This window comes from Dendrobates tinctorius, unplaced genomic scaffold (assembly GCF_039654945.1).
Source record: "Dendrobates tinctorius isolate UK_male_01 unplaced genomic scaffold, ASM3965494v1 ptg000040l, whole genome shotgun sequence".
In the NCBI taxonomy this organism is placed as follows: domain Eukaryota; kingdom Metazoa; phylum Chordata; class Amphibia; order Anura; family Dendrobatidae; genus Dendrobates; species Dendrobates tinctorius.
In genome coordinates this window covers 1352628-1369985 of record NW_027361708.1, presented here as the reverse complement: position 1 = coordinate 1369985, position 17358 = coordinate 1352628, and the positions used below count along the sequence as shown (strand labels likewise).

Genomic DNA, 17358 nt, shown 5'->3' with positions numbered 1-17358 from the left:
AGGTGTCAGTGTGACACATATGAAATGCAGCATAGAAATGAAAGCGTGTTATGTATTAAAGGGCATGGGCTCCAGCGTAATTTCCATAACCAACAGACGCCTCTCCATTACTAGCCTCTGGGCTTGATGTCAGCTGACAATACAAAGCAGACCCCAAGCCCAACGCCATTACCCCATTTGCCACTGCCACAGAACAAGTGGGAAGTAGTGATGAGCGAGTATACTCGTTACTCGAGATTTCCCGAGCATTGCCTGTTAGGAAATCCCCACATGTATTCAGGCTGGCTAGCAGCCGCAAATCATGCAGCTCCGGCGACAGAAACTAAAACTCCGAGCACATCCAAATACTCAAGATCACCCGAGCATGCTCGGGAAATCTCGAGTAACGAGTATACTCACTCATCACTAGTAGGAAGAGCTAGGCTAAGGCCGGGGTCACACTAAACATATGGAAAATCGGTCTGAGTCTCCCTGCCGAGTCTCACAAGTGTTCTCCGTATGGTCATCCGTGTGTAATGCGATTTTCTCGCACCTATGTATCCGAATGGCTTTACATTTCTCACTGATTTTCCCCATTGAATTTAATGGCTCAATGGGCTGAAAAGAGGAAAATGTGTGCATATTTGTCGCAAGCTCCGTGTGCTGTCCGAGTTTTTCTCATACCCATAGGCTTCCATTGGTGAGTCTCAGACGATGTACGCGTACAATCGCAGCATGCTGCGATTTCACACGCACGTCGAATACACCTGAGAAAAAATACGGTGATGTTCACTGCCCCATAGACTAACACTGGTCCGAGTAGTATGCAATGTTTTCTTGCACAGCACTCGTCCGTATTCTACGCTAGTGTGACCCAGGCCTAAGAGTCAGATCTGGAGCATCTTATGGATGCACGATCTCTGGGGCAGCTGAATGCTGACGTTGGTAACACTGGGAGGGAGGGCAATATCTCTGGCTATTAATATTAACCCTGAGCTGTCTGTTCAGCCTTTGCTTGTTAGAATTCATAACGGGACCCAAGGTAATTTTATTATGGTGTCTCTCGTAACTAACCAGAAAAGGCTAAGCAAACAGCTGTGAGCAGTTATTAATAACCTGGAAACATTGTGGGATATTGGCCCTTTCCCAGATTAGCAACATCAGCCCGTAGGCGTGGGCTTTCCTGCTACCGATTATCAAAATTAAGAGGGCGCCCACGCCAAATTTATTAATTCTTTATTTTACACATGATGTAAACAGAGGGTGCTGAATACAACTCCCATCATTGTCACTTGGTGGTGCTGAGCTCAGGGAGACCAGGGGACAACGATCAGAGCTGTCTTTAGCACCCATTGACTGGAAAAAAACTCAAACTGTATGGCTTCTCCCAGGTGCCGTTATGTGTCACAATGATAACATGAATGTTATCCATGTGTCATCAGTATGTAGCAGGCATTTCGTCCATGGTGCTGGTTTTTTCACACAGATACACCCACCTCTTCCGACAAGCCTATAACCTGCAGTAACCACCGATCGACCAAACCGCTGCACGACCAGCTCTACCCTCGCCTACTGTATTATCACCCATCCCTTGAAGATTGTGAGCCCTCGCGGGCAGGGTCCTCTCTCCTCCTGTACCAGTTATGACTTGTATTGTTCAACATTATTGTACTTGTTTTTATGTATACCCCTCCTCACATGTAAAGCGCCATGGAATAAATGGCGCTATAACAATAAATAATAATAATAATACACTGTCCAAGGGAAAAATCTAACATGTGCCCACTACCACTGAATACACTGGGTGTGCATGTGTCCAAACCTGCTCTCCTTAGAAGACGGACAGCACATGAACATGAAAAACAAACATGAGAAGGGGCTTTGTGTTAAGAGCTTGTGAGTTAGCTCTGACTTCTGGTCAGTCAGAAGTTGGGGTCACAAGGTCGCGACTGAATCAGCGCCACGAAAAGCTGAATAGGGTGGCTGGTAAGTATAAGACTAGGGTCAAGGAACGTAGATTAGTTTCACCACTCCAGAAATAAAAAAAAGAAAAAACAAAGCCGCGGGAATGGTGCTTTAATATTATTTGAAAGTCGTAGTTACTCACCGGTTAACGGTATTTTTCGGAGTCCATGACAGCACCACCTGAGAGAGGATCCGCCCTTCAGGAACAGGAAATCCTACAGATACATAAGGGCGGTACCTCTCCCACGCATCAGTTGGTTTACAGAGCACAAGAGGACCACCAAGGTTAATAGCATAATTTATGTAAAATACTTTACACAACTATTCATTACCAGTGTACATATAAGAGGAAGAAGTTCCCACCCAAACTAAACTAAAGGGAGGGAATATACGGGTGCTGTCATGGACTCAGAAAAATACCGTTATCCGGTGAGTAACTATGACTTTTTTCGGTCGTCCATGACAGCACCACCTGAGAGAATTACAGAGAGTAATAATTACTTTAGGGAGGGACTACAGCCTGCAGAACCCTGACACCAAAGGAGAGGTCTGAGGAAGCACCCAGGTCTAGTCTATAATGATTGTAAAAGGTGCTCGGAGAGGACCAAGCAGCTGCCTTACATATTTGGTCGATCGAGACTTCTGATCTATCTGCCCACGAGGTTGCCATGGCCCTGGTGGAATGCGCCCTTAGCTTGCCAGGAGCCGGTTTGCCCTTTGAGATGTATGCTAATGAAATGGCCTCCATAATCCACCTCGCTAGTGAGCTTTTTGAAGCCCTAAGGCCCTTTCTAGTGCCCTGATAGATAAACAAGGCATTATCTTTTTTCCAGGAGTCGGTAACTGCCAGGTACTCTAGGAGACATCTCCTAACGTCTAGAGTGTGTAGTTTCCTTTCCTTATTGTTCGTGGGATTAGGGAGGAAGGATGGAAGGACTATCTCCTGCGTTCTATGGAAACTGGAGGCTACTTTAGGCAGGTATGCTGGATCGGTTGTAAGAATTACCCTGTCGTCCCTGAATTGTATGCAAGGAGGAAGTCTAGATAATGCCTGGATGTCACTTACTCTACGGGCTGATGTCAACGCTACCAGAAGAGCCACTTTAAGAGACATGTTTTTTGAGGAGGCTGATGAGATAGGCTCAAACGGGGCTTCCGTCATGGCCGTGAGGACTAGGTTTAGATCCCATGGCATAAATTTATTTCTTACTACCGGTCTGGACCTGCCTGTTGCCTTAATAAACCTATTGATCCAATAGTTACTGGCGATGTTGCAGTTAAAAAGGGCCCCTAAGGTTGACACCGGTACTTTAAGGGTGCTGGTGGAAAGCCCCATGTCCAGACCTCTTTGTAAAAATTCAAGGATCTGCGCTATCAGTGTGGACTGCCCAGCTACTACCCCTGAACCCTGAAGGAATCTTTTCCAGATCCTAACGTAGATTTTGGTTGTAATTATTTTTCTGCTTTTGAGCAGGGTGTTAATTAGGGCTGGGGAGAAACCTTTCTCCTTTAGTAGTGCCCGTTCAAAATCCACACCGTCAGATGTAGGCCAGCCACCTGAGGATGGTAAACTGGACCCTGGGATAGGAGATCTGGGATGTTTGGTAGGACCCAAGGGTCGGACACCGACATGGTCCTGAGGCATGAGAACCATGCCCTCTCCTGGGCCAAAACGGGGCGATCACTATAATCCTCGCCTTGTCCTTCCTGACTTTCCTCATCACCAGGGCTAGTAGAGACAGGGGAGGGAAGGCGTAAGCTAGCCCGAAGTCCCATTTGATCAGAAGAGCATCAACTGCCAGTGGCTTTTCTCTGGGGTTTAGAGGGCAAAACTGAGGCACTTTCATGTTCTCTCTGGTGGCGAAGATGTCCACTTCTGGCTTTCCCCATTTTTGTAAGATCAGGTCGAAGATGGAGGTTTTTAAGGACCATTCCCTTTGTCTTAGAAGGTTGCGGCTTAGGAAGTCTGCTGTGGTGTTTTCTCTTCCTTTTCTGTGCAGAGCTGTTAAAGACAGAAGATGTTGCTCTGCCAATTGAAACACTCACTCTGCTACCTTCATCAGGAGTCTGGATCGAGTCCCACCTTGGTGGTTGATGTAAGCCACGGTGACCTGATTGTCGGAGAATATTCGAATATGGTGACCCTGTAGATACACAAGAAGGTTTTTAACTGCCTGCTCTATGGCTGTTAGTTCTTTCAGGTTGGAGGACATTTCCAACTGATGGTAATCCCATAGGTCCTGGATTAAGACCTCCCCCATGTGGGCCCCCCAACCCGTAGGGCTTGCGTCTGTGGTGACTACCCGGGTTACGTTATATTCCCAGGGCACCACTCTGGCTAGAGTGGTGGCTAGACGAAAACAATCAAGGGATCTTATAGCATGTTGGGACAAAGTCAACTGGCCTTCTAGATAACCGCCCAGGATTTTTTGATGACGTAAAACCTCGCCCTGTAGCACCCTTGTATGGAACTGGGCCCACCGGACCGCGGGGATGCAGGATGAGAGAGAACCCAGGAGGGACATTGCCTTCCTAAGAGACATGGTGGGGTTATTGGAGGCGTTCAAGACCTGATGTCGTAGGTGAACTAATTTTTCGGGTGGAAGACGACACTCCTGATTCTGCGAATCTAGGATTAGGCCCAAAAACTGCTGAACTTTCATGGGCTGTAGACGGGATTTCTTAATGTTTAGTAGCCACCCTAACCGTTCCAGAGCTGATTTTGCTCTTTGCAATTGATCCAGACAATGGTCTGCTGTTCTGCCTACAATAAGGAAGTCATCCAGGTAGGGGATTACCAGGATGTCTGCTTCTCGTAGATGGGCCTAACCTCTGCTATAACTTTAGTGAACACTCGGGGGGCGACTGCTATACCAAAGGGAAGGGCGACATATTAGAAATGCTGTACCGACCCCTCTAAATGAACCGCCACTCTGAGGAAACGTTGATGAGACGCATGGATGGGTATATGGAAGTAAGCGTCTTTTAAATCCAACACCACCATAAAGCAGTTTTCAAACAGTAACTTTATTGTGGAATTGATCATTTCCATTTTAAATGGCCGAATGATCAGGTATCTATTGAGTGCCTTCAGGTCGATTATGGTCCTGTAAGAACTATCCGGTTTACGGACCAAAAATAGCGGGGAGTAGAAGCCTTCGCCCTTCTCTGCCTCTGGTACCTTCATCAGTACTTTTTTTGATGGCATATGTCATGGATTTCAGTCTCTAGGGCAGCCTGTTCCGACAGGGAAGACCTGAGCGGGGTGACCTTAAAACTGTTCCGGGGGGCACAGGAAAATTCTAGCCTTAAGGCCCCGTCTCACTAAGCGATCTCGGTAGCGAGATCGCTGCTGAGTCACAACTTTTGTGACGTAACAGCGATCTCACCAGCGAGATCGCTGTGTGTGACAGCGATCAGCGAGCGGCCCCCCTGCCGGTATCGCTGATCGCTGGAAGAAACCTCTGGACATTTCTTTGGTCGCTGGTCTCCCGCTGGCCAGCACGCATCGCTGCGTGTGACAGGCGGGAGACCAGCGATCAGGTGTAAAAAATAATAAAAAAAATAAAAAATATAGTTATTCTCACCTTCCGACGTTCCATTCAGCCATCCTGCCTCTCTCCACGCTCCGGTCCCAGTGATCCTTTGCACGAATGACCGCGAGACTTTGTTATCCCTCGAGACCGTGACATCTCGCGGTCATTCTCGCAAAGGATCACTGGGACCGGAGCGTGGAGAGAGGCAGGATGGCTGAATGGGACGTCGGAAGGTGAGAATAACTATATTTTTTATTTTTATTCTATTTTTTACAGCGATGGCAAGCGATGCCGGGCGCTCGGCATCGCTGTGCTGATCGCTGGTGAAGCTGTCTGTGTGACAGCTCACCAGTGATCACATAGCGACTTACTAGCGATCCTAACACCTTGATATCGGTGTTGGGATCGCTGGTAAGTCGCTTAGTGTGACGGGGCCTTTAGACCTGAGGCTACCAACCCCAGGATCCAGTTACTGTTTGAGATCCGTGACTAGGCTTGTTAGAAGGCTGATAGTCTACTTCCCACCAGAGCTGCTAGTCATTGGGGAGGTTTCTTGGTCTCACGGGATGCTTCCTGGCATCCCCATCCAAACATAAACCCGGTACCTTTTTTCTTTTTATCTTCCCATCTGCCCCGGTCTCGGTCTCTGGATGATCTTCTACGGAAAAATCTCTTCCTAGAGAAGGGACGTCTATAGGAAGGGGTGGGCAGGGAAGGGAATTTCTTTTAATCGTCGCCGGCTTTCTCCAGGAGTTCATCTAGGACTGGACCGAATAGATATTCCCCCTCACACGGGATAGAGCAAAGCCGGGATCTGGCCTGCATATCCCCGGGCCAGCATTTCAGCCATATAGCCCTTCGGGCTGCATTTGATAGGCCTGCGGCTTTGGCCGCCATTCTTGCAGAATCTGCCGAAGTGTCGGCTAAAAAGGCTGCCGCATTCTGGATGGTAGGTAGGGTCTTCAAGATAGATTCCCACGAGGCTCTGTCCTCTAATTGTGACTCCAGCTGGTCCAGCCAGACCATCATAGATCTGGCTGTGCAGGTGGCCGCTACTGCCGGCCTCAGGGTGCCAGCTGACATTTCCCATGTCCAGTGCAGGTAGGAGTCTGCCTTTTTATCTAGTGGATCTTTTAAGGAAGCCATGTCGTCAAAGGGAATAGCGGATTTTTTGGACGCTTTAGCCATTGCTGCGTACAATTTCAGGGCTGTGTCCCATTTGTTCACCAAGGGGACCTCAAAGGGATATCGTCGCTTAAAAGCTGGTGGTGGGGAGCCTTTTCTTTCTGGTTTCTTCCATTCCCTATTGATCAGGTTTTGGACCTTGTCGTTTAACAGGAACGACTTACGTTTCCTGGAATCTAAACCGCCGAACATTAGGTCCTGTGCTGACCGTTCTGGTTTTGCGTCTGTTACCCCCATGGTAGCCCTAACTGCCTTGACCAATTTATCCACTTGCTCTAGACCCAAGCAGAAACGACTGGTGTCCTCCTATGAAGAGGACGCAGACGAGGAGGTCGAGGGCTCTGAGAAATCTTCCTTTCCTCTAGGGTCCGCTGAGGAGTCCGACCCTGAGAAACTTGCTCTCTTTGTTTTCTTAGATGATTCCCCCTGGGACACGGACTTTAGAGCTTTAACTTCCGTCCTGATAATCTCCCTTAGACTTGTAGCGAAGTCAGGGGTTTCTTCCGCCACCTGTAGGAGTGGGGAAAGGGTAAGGAAGTATGGTAATTTTTGGGACTAGTCCCCCTTTTTTTTTTTTTACCGTCTGCCACATGACTGGCACAGTTTTTTAGGGCAGGCGTCCGGCAAGGGGCAATTGCAAAGGGCGCACTCCCCGTTTTTCGCTTTGTCAGCGCACGTCTTCCCCTTTAGAGGGAAAAAACATAAGGGGAACACTGCATCAGGGCACATTCCCGAAGATCTCTTACCCTGAGCAGAAGGCGTAGGTAGCGGATCACGGGGGGGGGGGGGGGGGTTAGCTGGATCCTTCGGCCTGGAGGAACTTCTGTGGCCGGATTGTCCAGTTCATCTTTTCTTTTGATGGGAGCTTGTCTGGGACAGGTGAATTTATACTTATCTGCCGGCGCCGGCCCTGGAGACGGGCATCCGCCGGACCCCGCTCCCACCTGCTCCGCACACCGTCGTGGAGCCCTGCCCGGGCCCACCGTGGCGCATCCAGGGGACACCGCACTGCCTGAGGTAGGAGACCCCCCCCCGCTACCTGAGTCGGACAGCCGGCCTGGGGATTCCTCATCCATGATGGTACGATCTGTAGGGAATCCTGTCCTTCAGGAACAGGAAACCAACTGATGCGTGGGAGAGGTGCCGCCTTTATGTATCTGTAGGATTTCCTGTTCCTGAAGGGCGGATCCTCTCTCAGGTGGTGCTGTCATGGACGACCGAATAAAAGTTGCTTTACTTTTGATGCATCGTGAAAATTAAAATTAAAGAGAAATTACTGCAAAGGCGGACATTCATTTGTAGAATGATCTGAACAATTTGTAATTGTTTTTACATAAATGTAATATCCTATGAATCGCTGATTTAATGATATGAACGCGAAAGGTATGTACTGTAAAGACTGAACCATAACACAGCATTTATTGGTTTCCACAGATGAGAGAAGCATGAATACAAGAGTTAGAGAGGATGCTTTCTCTCATCACTGTTCAAGAGGCTTTACAAGTTATGGCTCCCCGCACTATATACAGTACAATTCATCTAGGACAACGTCAAGAATCATTTAAGTACCAAGATTCTATATTTGATGTATACAAATATTAGGTTCCCCAATATATAAAAAACATATTAGGTTTAAAAAAATATCTGTTAACAAAATAATTAAAAATTTAAATAAAGACTTGGCTCACAATGCTACCAAGTGTTAAAGACTTCTGAAAATTAGGTAAAATGTGCAGTAAGTACACTGCCATATTTCCAGAGCTCTGTACACCTAGACACATTTTCAATTAGGTGCTGCGCCTTTGAGACTTGACTTTAGTTTCTTTTTCTCTTTCTGTCCAATTGCGCGGAAGAGTTGTTTCCTGATCTCCTTTTGTCTCTTCAGCTTCTCCTCTTCTTCCTTTGCCTTGTGATGTAGAAACTCCTTCCGCTGTTGCTTTTGCTTTGTCTTGGCCTTCTGTTTCTTATAATTATTCACTGTGCCCAGAGCAGAGAGAAGGGCCATTATCTGTGGGGCGCCAAAGGAAAAGACACCAGTTAATATTAAGACAAATTAGAACATTTCTGACAATTGGACATTGTGCAACTTCAACTAAATTATATAACCCTTTCCCAACAATGTGATTCTACACTGCTGTGGAAACCTGTTGCATTTGCAGAGGGATAAGGTGATAGGGACGTGGAACATCATGCCCCACTAGGTCCACAAGCTTTAAAGGAAACGGGTCAGTCGATTAAGAGCCTGGCTGCACAATTGCTGCACAAACTGCAGGGTCTCAGAGCAAACAGTTTAAAGATGCAGCTTCTCCAGGCACTGATCAATGTGATTGACAGGACTCTCCCTTTGTACATAAATGGGAGACCTGTTAATCAACTAGAGCAGTGCAGGGGCCCATAAGCAGAAACTAGTCTAGTTTTGTGCTGCCCCCTGCTGTATCTTTACGCTAGAGCACTTCAGAGAGAAACTATAATTGTTCAACAAGGCTTCTATTAATGATGCTTGTGATTTGGCAGGAGCAGAATTAATCAACTGACAGGTTCCCTTTAAATGCAGGTGACGGCTGAACAACACAGCCAGTGTTTGCCGGCAATGATGCACGCTCAGCTCCTGAGCGTGCATCACAGAAGAGGGCCTGACCTAAACGTATGCTATGTCAGTAAGGCTGGTTTCACATTACCGTTTTTTTGCGCAGCGCATCGTGCGCATCCATCATGAGTACCTATGTTTAACATGGCGTACGCATGGTCTTGCGTTTTCATGCGTCTGCGTTTTCGTGTATGCGTTTTTTCAAGGTGTGCGTCTAGACGCGCCAGACGCAACCTGTTGCATTTGTGGGTCCGCCCAAAGGCGTAAAAAAATGCATGCGTTCGCTTGCGCACGGAATGCGTCATAACAACGCATTACAGTCTATGGGAACGCAGGTGTGCGCATGGACATGCGTAAGCCTGCGTTTGCGTACGCATGCGTTTTACAAGTAAACATGTGTAGACACTGGTTTAACCCCTAGAGAACGAATGCGCATAAAAAACGCAAACGCATGCAAAAACGCATGATGCATATTTGCATGTGTTTCTACTTGCGCACGATACGCTGTGCACAAACACGCAAATGTGAAACTAGCCTAAGGCGTTAAGAGGACCATAAACCTAATAATGACAGGGAATAGTAAATAGGAGAATAATACGAGTACAAGAATTGTCAGCGTGTCGCTTAGAATAGTTTTGTACAAATTGCACAGATCTTGGAAAGAAAAAAAGTTGCGTCTGATGCAGCCTACAGCAGAGTAACACTCACCTTTCTTTCATGAGGTTCTCGGATAACAGCAGGTCGCACCTTGTCCCTTGTCACCTTACTCTTCTTTTCCATCATTTTGGGCTTACTCTTAAATGGCAGTGCTTTCTGCAAAGCTTTAGGGATATGGAGCGGATTAAAATGTCTTTCCATTCTCATGATAGGCTGTAACGAAGGAACATATGTTTATGAGAAAAAGCAAATGATATAGAACTGATACTTGAGTGCACACATCGCTCCCCGCTGCAGCACTGTTTACTAGAGATTTTATAGGTACCTTGTACTGGGAATCTTTGCGTTGCACCAGTTTGATGCCAAACTCATGCCGTAATTGACCCACAGTTTTCATACCAGTCCATGACTCTTTCTGGCCCACAGGTTTCAACAGTGAAGTCACAGGATTATAGAAGGTGGGAACAGTCACCGGGTACCAGGTGCGCAGAAATACGATATCTACGAAGGAACAGCAGGAGTCGCTTTCAATACATTTAGCAGATGAAGAAAACGGATATCCCATTATAGTGGCTTTCTACTTGTATGTGAGGAAAGCCAATTCACTGGATCACAACACTTTCTTACATACTTTATGATTGACATCCTCAGTTAAGTCCTCTGCTTACTGCCAAAAATGGAAACATTTCAATAGTTGGAAAAAACCCGATCACACGTGGCACAGGCGCAGAAACAAGTGGGAGCTCTGATACGGACAAGTGGAGTATGAGGAGTAAGCATACTTCTTCTAGTGGCAATACTACTGATCAAACATATAGACTGAAGCCGTAGATGCTCCACCGAGAGACATTTGTTGAAGATAGACTCCACAAAACATTGCTTTGGTGGGAGAATATACCAGTAATACGGCATATGATGGGCACATTTTTGTTTGAGCTCTCTATGCTCTTGTATTAGACCTCAGGCGCACACAGGCATTGCAGAATTCTCCGGGTGCCTTCTTCGTGCAATGTAACAAGTGCATGCGCTTTCTAGAGACAGCTGTATCATCATTGCAGGTTAATTACCGCTCATTAAGAGTTTGTCTTCAAACGTTGCTCTAAATCCCCCTTCAGGCGTTCGTAAGGCTTTCTTGATCTGCCCACGGATACCACTAACTGTTCGTACTGACGCTCCTTCAAACTTGGCCACTTCCAAGACGGAAGAAAACATTCCCTGAAGAAAGAGCAAGAGAAGTCTAAAAATCAATATGTAGAGCGTAAGCGTAACCGTCCATTGTCATGCACATCTTCTCCCTATACCCAATAACTACGATGGTGTGTATCAATGTAAGAGCGTAGAGGGCACTATGGGCCGGTTACATCTTTCCGGTATACCACGCACTCACCTACTGGCACTTAGCCTTGAGTGAGCATTTGCTGCAAATGGTGCAGATACTTACAGACTAATCTGACAGTAGTCCAGGAATGAATGAATTCACACAAATATGAAATCACTTTTTGGTATGTAATGGGCACAGTGTGTAATGGGTAATGGTCTTCGTTGAGCCGACAGCACACGACTTCTATACTGGTTGTGATCATTTTTAGTGCTCCCCATCTCTGTCAATGTTGCCATTATTATTCAATATGGGATGCAATATATTATACCTTCAAATATATCAATAAAAAAAATGGTAATACTTTTTTTTAATAGTTGTGCTGTTTGAGAATATTTACCGAAAATGGCTGACGGAGGGCATGTTACTGGAGGCGTCCATACTTAATAAGTAATCTCATTCTAATTGCATAGAGACAATGCACATACATTAATTTCAAAGATACCCAGGAACTGCACAAGCACTGGTCCACTCAATACTAAGCTTTGGGACCCTCGCAGGGTCAGATAGACATCTATAAACTAGCACGTGTGAAGCATATTTCCATGAAATTAGCGTGAAATGACTAACGGGCAGAACAGGTCACAAGCTCCTCCATCAGCTGCTTTCTTGGGAACAGTGTTCTATCAGTGTTTGGCTTGGCTTAATAAGGGTGTATAGATTTTTATAGTAAGAAAACATTGCAAAACTTCTAATAATACTTCTAAGAGGTCCACTCAAAACTGTATTGAAAAATGACTATTTCTCGTGGTCTTCTCAAACAAGATTGCCAGTAGTGATGAGCAAACGTGCTCAGATAAGGTGTTATATGAGCATGCTAGGCTGCTGAGTGTTTTCGGTGTACTCGAATAATATGTTCGAGACCCCGTGGCTGCATATCTGATGGCTGTTAGACAGCCACAACACAGAGTGATTGCCTGCTTGGGAGACAATCCCTGCATGTGTTGCAGCTGTAGAACAGCCGAGGGGACTCGAACATATTATTCGAGCACGCCGAAGTCACTGTTAGCACCTGAGCATGCTCAGATAACTCCTTATCCAAGCACGTTCTCTCATCACCAGAAATCTGGTCTCCTCAGAGGTGGTCTTTTGCAGAGATTTTACTGCATTAGTTAATTAAATATACGCCTAATAATAATAAATAATAATCTTTATTTATATAGCGCCAACATATTCCACAGCGCTTTACAGTTTAACAGTTTCAAAACACAAGTCATAAGTAACAACGCTAACAATACAATAATTAAAGCAAAATAAGACGAAATCAGACGACCCTGCTCGTGAGAGCGTACAATCTACAATGAGGTGAGGGAGATACAGAGTACAGGTGTGTATTTACAGTGGTGTATTTACAATGAAGGTCCAGCCATCTTGCAGGAGTGAAGGATGGATGGAGATAGTGAATGGGCTACGCACGCACACTTACACAGAGAATGACTTTGATTAGTGAATGTGATAGGCCGCTCTGAACAGGTGTGTTTTGAGGGAGCGCCTAAAACTATGCAAATTGTGGATAGTCCTGATTTCTTGGGGTAGAGCATTCCAGAGGATAGGAGCAGCACGGGAGAAGTCTTGGAGTCGGGAGTGGGAGGTACGGATTAGTGCAGAGGTTAGTCGAAAGTCGTTTGCAGAGCGCAGCGATCGGCTAGGCCGATAGACAGAAATGAGAGAAGAGATGGAAGGGGGTGCCGCACTGTGGAGAGCTTTGTGGGTGAGAACAAGTACTTTGAATTGGATCCTATAATGAATGGGCAGCCAATGTAAGGACTGGCGAAGAGCGGACGCGTCCGAGTACCGATTACCCAGATGGACGATCCTGGCTGCTGCATTGAGTATGGACTGGAGAGGGGATAGTCGAGTGACGGGGAGGCCAATTAATAGAGCGTTGCAGTAATCCAGGCGAGAGTGGATCAATGCAACAGTGAGGGTTTTTGTTGTTTCCATAGTGAGAAAAGGGCGGATTTTAGAGATGTTCTTTAGGTGTAAGCGGCAAGAGCGGGTAAGGGATTGTATATGGGATGTAAAGGAGAGATTGGTGTCAAACATAACACCCAGACAGCGCACCTGCTGCCGGGGTGTTATTGTGGTACCACCCACGGAGAAGGAAATGTCAGATTTAGGGAGGTTAGTAGACGGCGGGAGCAGAAGAAGTTCAGTTTTGGAGAGGTTGAGTTTCAGATAGAGAGCGGACATGATGTTGAAGACTGCGGACAGACAGTCACTGGCGTTCTGTAGTACAGCGGGGGTAAGGTCGGGGGAAGACGTGTATAGTTGTGTGTCATCAGCATAAAGATGGTACTGAAAGCCAAATCTGCTGATGGTCTGTCCAATTGGGGCCGTGTAGAGAGAGAAAAGAAGGGGGCCAAGGACTGAGCCCTGAGGTACCCCGACAGCAAGAGGAAGAGGAGATGACGTGGAGCCAGAGAACAAAACACTGAAGGAGCGGTCAGAGAGATAGGAAGAGAACCAGGAGAGTGCAGTGTCCTTAATGCCTAGTGACTGGAGCCTAGAGAGTAGGAGATGGTGGTCAACAGTATCGAAAGCTGCAGATAGGTCAAAAAGAATGAGCAGAGAGTGGTCACCGTTACGTTTTGCTGTCAGAAGGTCATTGGTCACTTTGATGAGTGCAGTTTCAGTCGAATGTAGGGGGCGGAAGCCGGACTGTGAAGGGTCTAGAAGGGAGTGAATGGAGAGGTAACGGGTAAGGCGGGAGTAAACTAGGCGTTCCAAAAGTTTAGAGATGAAGGGGAGATTGGAGACTGGTCTGTAGTTGTTTGTGCAGGATGGGTCGAGAGCAGGTTTCTTTAGTAGTGGAGTAACGATGGCGTGTTTGAAGGAGGATGGGAAAATGCCCGAGGAGAGGGAGAGATTAAAGATTGTAGTTAGGTGGGTTGTGACGACTGGAGAGAGAGACTGGAGGAGATGTGAGGGAATGGGGTCGGTAGTGCATGTAGTCGGACGAGAAGAAGAGAGGAGTCTGGAGACTTCTTCTTCTGTTATGGGATCAAATGTGGAGAGTGAGCCAGGGGAGATGTAGGAAGGGATGGGAGTCACAGCACTTGGTGGTTGGGAGCAGATTTCTTGACGGATATTATCTATTTTTTCTGTAAAGTGGGAGGCCAGGTCATTAGCACAAATGTCTGTGATAGGGGCTTGTGCTTTTGGCCTGAGGAGGGAGTGAAAAGTGTCAAAAAGTTTCTTGGGGTTGTTGGCTAGTGAGGAGATCAGGGTGGTGAAGTAGGTCTGTTTGGCAAGGTGAAGGGCAGCGTTATAGGTTCTTAACATAAATTTGAAGTGGCCTATGTAATAAACATTCATAGACCGCTCAATAAGTTTAATAGAAATGTGCAAAGCATGATTTACCTTAATGAAGGCTGTATTTTTGTAGATTTTGCAAGGGTACCCAATCAATTTTAACTTTTTAACCACAGTGATGGATTTGTCTAAATCCAAGACAACACCAGTAGCTGCAATGCGAAAGTCTGCCTAAGAGAGAACGGTAAGAAAAGAATATTAGAATGCAAACTACGTTACAGCAGATGTGTAGAGATCAAAAGACACAAAAGTCAATGCTGGCACTCCATTATAGCCACTTAACCCCTTCACTTCCTGGCAATTTTTCTGTTTTCCTTCCCTTCTTTACAAGAACATTTTTATTTTTCTGTCAATATGGCCATATGACGGCTTGTTTTTTTGTGGGACGAATCAGGACTTTTGAACGACACCATTCATTTTACTATATAATGTACCGCGAAAGGGGAAAAAAATCTAAATTCATTGAAATCGGAAAAAATGCAATTACACAAATGTTTTTTGGATTTTTTATTTACCATGTTCACAATGTATGTTAGGAGTGACCAGGCAAAGAATTCCCAGGTCAGTACTAGTATGTATAGGTTTTGTTTGTTTGGGTTTTTTTTTATTTTTTAGATGGCGAAAAAAAAATTGCAAAAAAAAAAATATAAATCAAAATTTTTGTCGCCATTTTCTAAGATCTGTAGCATTTCCAATTTTGGGATCTGGGGCTGTGTGATGGCATATTTTCTTTTTACACCCCAAGTTTATGTTTTTACCGACACCATTTTGGGTAGATACAATTTTTTGATCACCGCTTATTACAATGTTGCAGCGGATAAAAAAAAACACAATTCTTGCATTTTGATTATTTTCTCATTAAATAACAGCTGCGGGCGGAGCACCGACCCACCCATGGCCGTTAAAGGCATTGGATGGCTGACTAAATCACTCATCAAGTACAGGGAAAGATGTGGGCTTGCATCAAGAACACTTTTGAAATAGGTCAAAGGTAGTGGAGGGGTTGAAGATTTAATTTATATTTCATAAATTAATAGTATACATCAACATAAGCAACTTTGTAATAAACCTCAACGGACAAATCTGCTTCTTTCTCCACCAGTACTGACCTTTCAATCTCAAAACTCTCAATTCAAGGGTAAAACCTGTATTCGGCATAGACAGATTTTTACGTTCGGAGATGACACCCGCTACTGATTAAGTTCTCCACTTGCTACTTAAAAGGTTGATGCTGTCGGATTAACACAGCAAATTTTTCTGATTAGATATATAATTTCAGATTTTTATGGGTACTATGGATTTATGAAATATAAATGAAAATGACTGTTGCTCTTCAAGGACTTGAATTCCAAGATATTCTGGCTTTCCATTTTTTTTTCCTCTTAAGGTTTAATTTCTCTTTGTATCAATCAAATACATCAGTAATGACATAGTAAATGTACATTGTGGGGCTTCCACATAGACATGGCGACTTACTGTGGTGGTGCTAACAGACTGAACAGCGAGGAAGCCAGTCCCTTGAGGAGTGATGGGTCCTATATAGGAAAAAGAAAAGTGACATTTTTAGGGATACATAGCATCAGTGCAAGATATAAGCATTGCATTTATACTGCTTTGACTTTTCCACCCCAAGTACAATGACTACTTAGCAGTTCTGAGACACAAGCTTTGGTTAGGGGAGTATCGTTAACAGCGTCTACAGGACCAAAATCAGAACTACCCCTCACATGTAAATAGTTAAATACCCTTGACTAATATAGAACTGGTTATAAAAGAGAAGAAATGGAGCAGCTTGCCAAAGGTATATAAGTATACAAGCCCAAAGACCTATCCATGCTGCCAAAGAGCCAAAATAAGCAAGTTGTCTGGTAGCTTAAATAAATACAGTGGCCCAGAAAGTGCACCTATAGAGAAAATATAACAAGTTGAGCACCATAGCTAGTTTGTAAAAAGCATATAAAAAGCTTTATAAATTGGTTTGTTCTGGACATGTGGATGTTTTTTCAATTGTTTTTTGTGAAAACCGTGGTTTCACTTGCAAAACATTTTTTCCATTCTTTTTTCGTACTTTTGCTTTAGTTTTTCCACATTTTTACAAACTTTATTATTTGTGTTTTTTTTTTTTTTACTTAGTCCCGGGATGGGACATCAACTTTTCCTGGTCTGATCGTTGATCATTTAATACTTTACATTGCTTTTGCATTGCAGGGTACTAGAGCAGTCAATCAGACACAGGCAGGAGATGTCAGGTCCCGCTGAAAGCAGGACCTTACAGGTCACCGAATCTGGGTTACCCCGTGGCCATTTTTTGGCCTTGGGTAACTGTGAAGACAATCGGCACAACGCGATTGTTATTGGAGGAAAGAGAGAGCCCCGTCTCTCTATAAACAGAATGGCAGCGGCATCAGAGGTGGTAAACATCCACGATCGGAGCTAGCATCGACCGTGGGAGTTACTGCAGGGTTTCAGCTATGAGGTATAGCTGACAGCCGCTGATAATGTTTCTGGTTCTGTTTGTGAGCCGACACGATCGACGCATAATACAGCATTGTAAATGTACTTCAGACCATATTCTTTTCATCACCTGAGCATAGATGTATTACCACAGTTTAATTTGTGATGTTAAAGTATAGTGATGTTTCTTCAGAATAATCACTATTTTCTTAAGACATGAACATTTTTTTCCCCTAAATAATTTGATCAAATTTCTCTTTTTTCCAAAAATGTTTTATGATTTCACATATGTCTTGCATTGG

At 45.1% G+C, this 17358-nt stretch overlaps 1 protein-coding gene across 3 annotated transcripts in view; it reads right to left on the bottom strand.

Annotated features, from left to right (window-relative positions):
* Positions 1 to 8053: 8053 nt before the first annotated feature.
* The window catches only part of BMS1 (BMS1 ribosome biogenesis factor), a 90975-nt gene continuing 81670 nt past the window's right edge, over positions 8054 to 17358 (bottom strand). For all 3 annotated transcript variants that reach the window (XM_073574771.1, XM_073574773.1, XM_073574774.1), the window contains exons 18-23: positions 16079 to 16137; positions 14651 to 14773; positions 10977 to 11124; positions 10235 to 10410; positions 9961 to 10122; positions 8054 to 8673 (exon numbers count right to left, since the gene is read on the bottom strand). In XM_073574771.1, the coding sequence (XP_073430872.1) occupies positions 8449 to 8673; positions 9961 to 10122; positions 10235 to 10410; positions 10977 to 11124; positions 14651 to 14773; positions 16079 to 16137 (893 nt within the window). In that variant the 3' untranslated portion in view covers positions 8054 to 8448. The remainder of the gene's footprint in view (positions 8674 to 9960; positions 10123 to 10234; positions 10411 to 10976; positions 11125 to 14650; positions 14774 to 16078; positions 16138 to 17358) is intronic.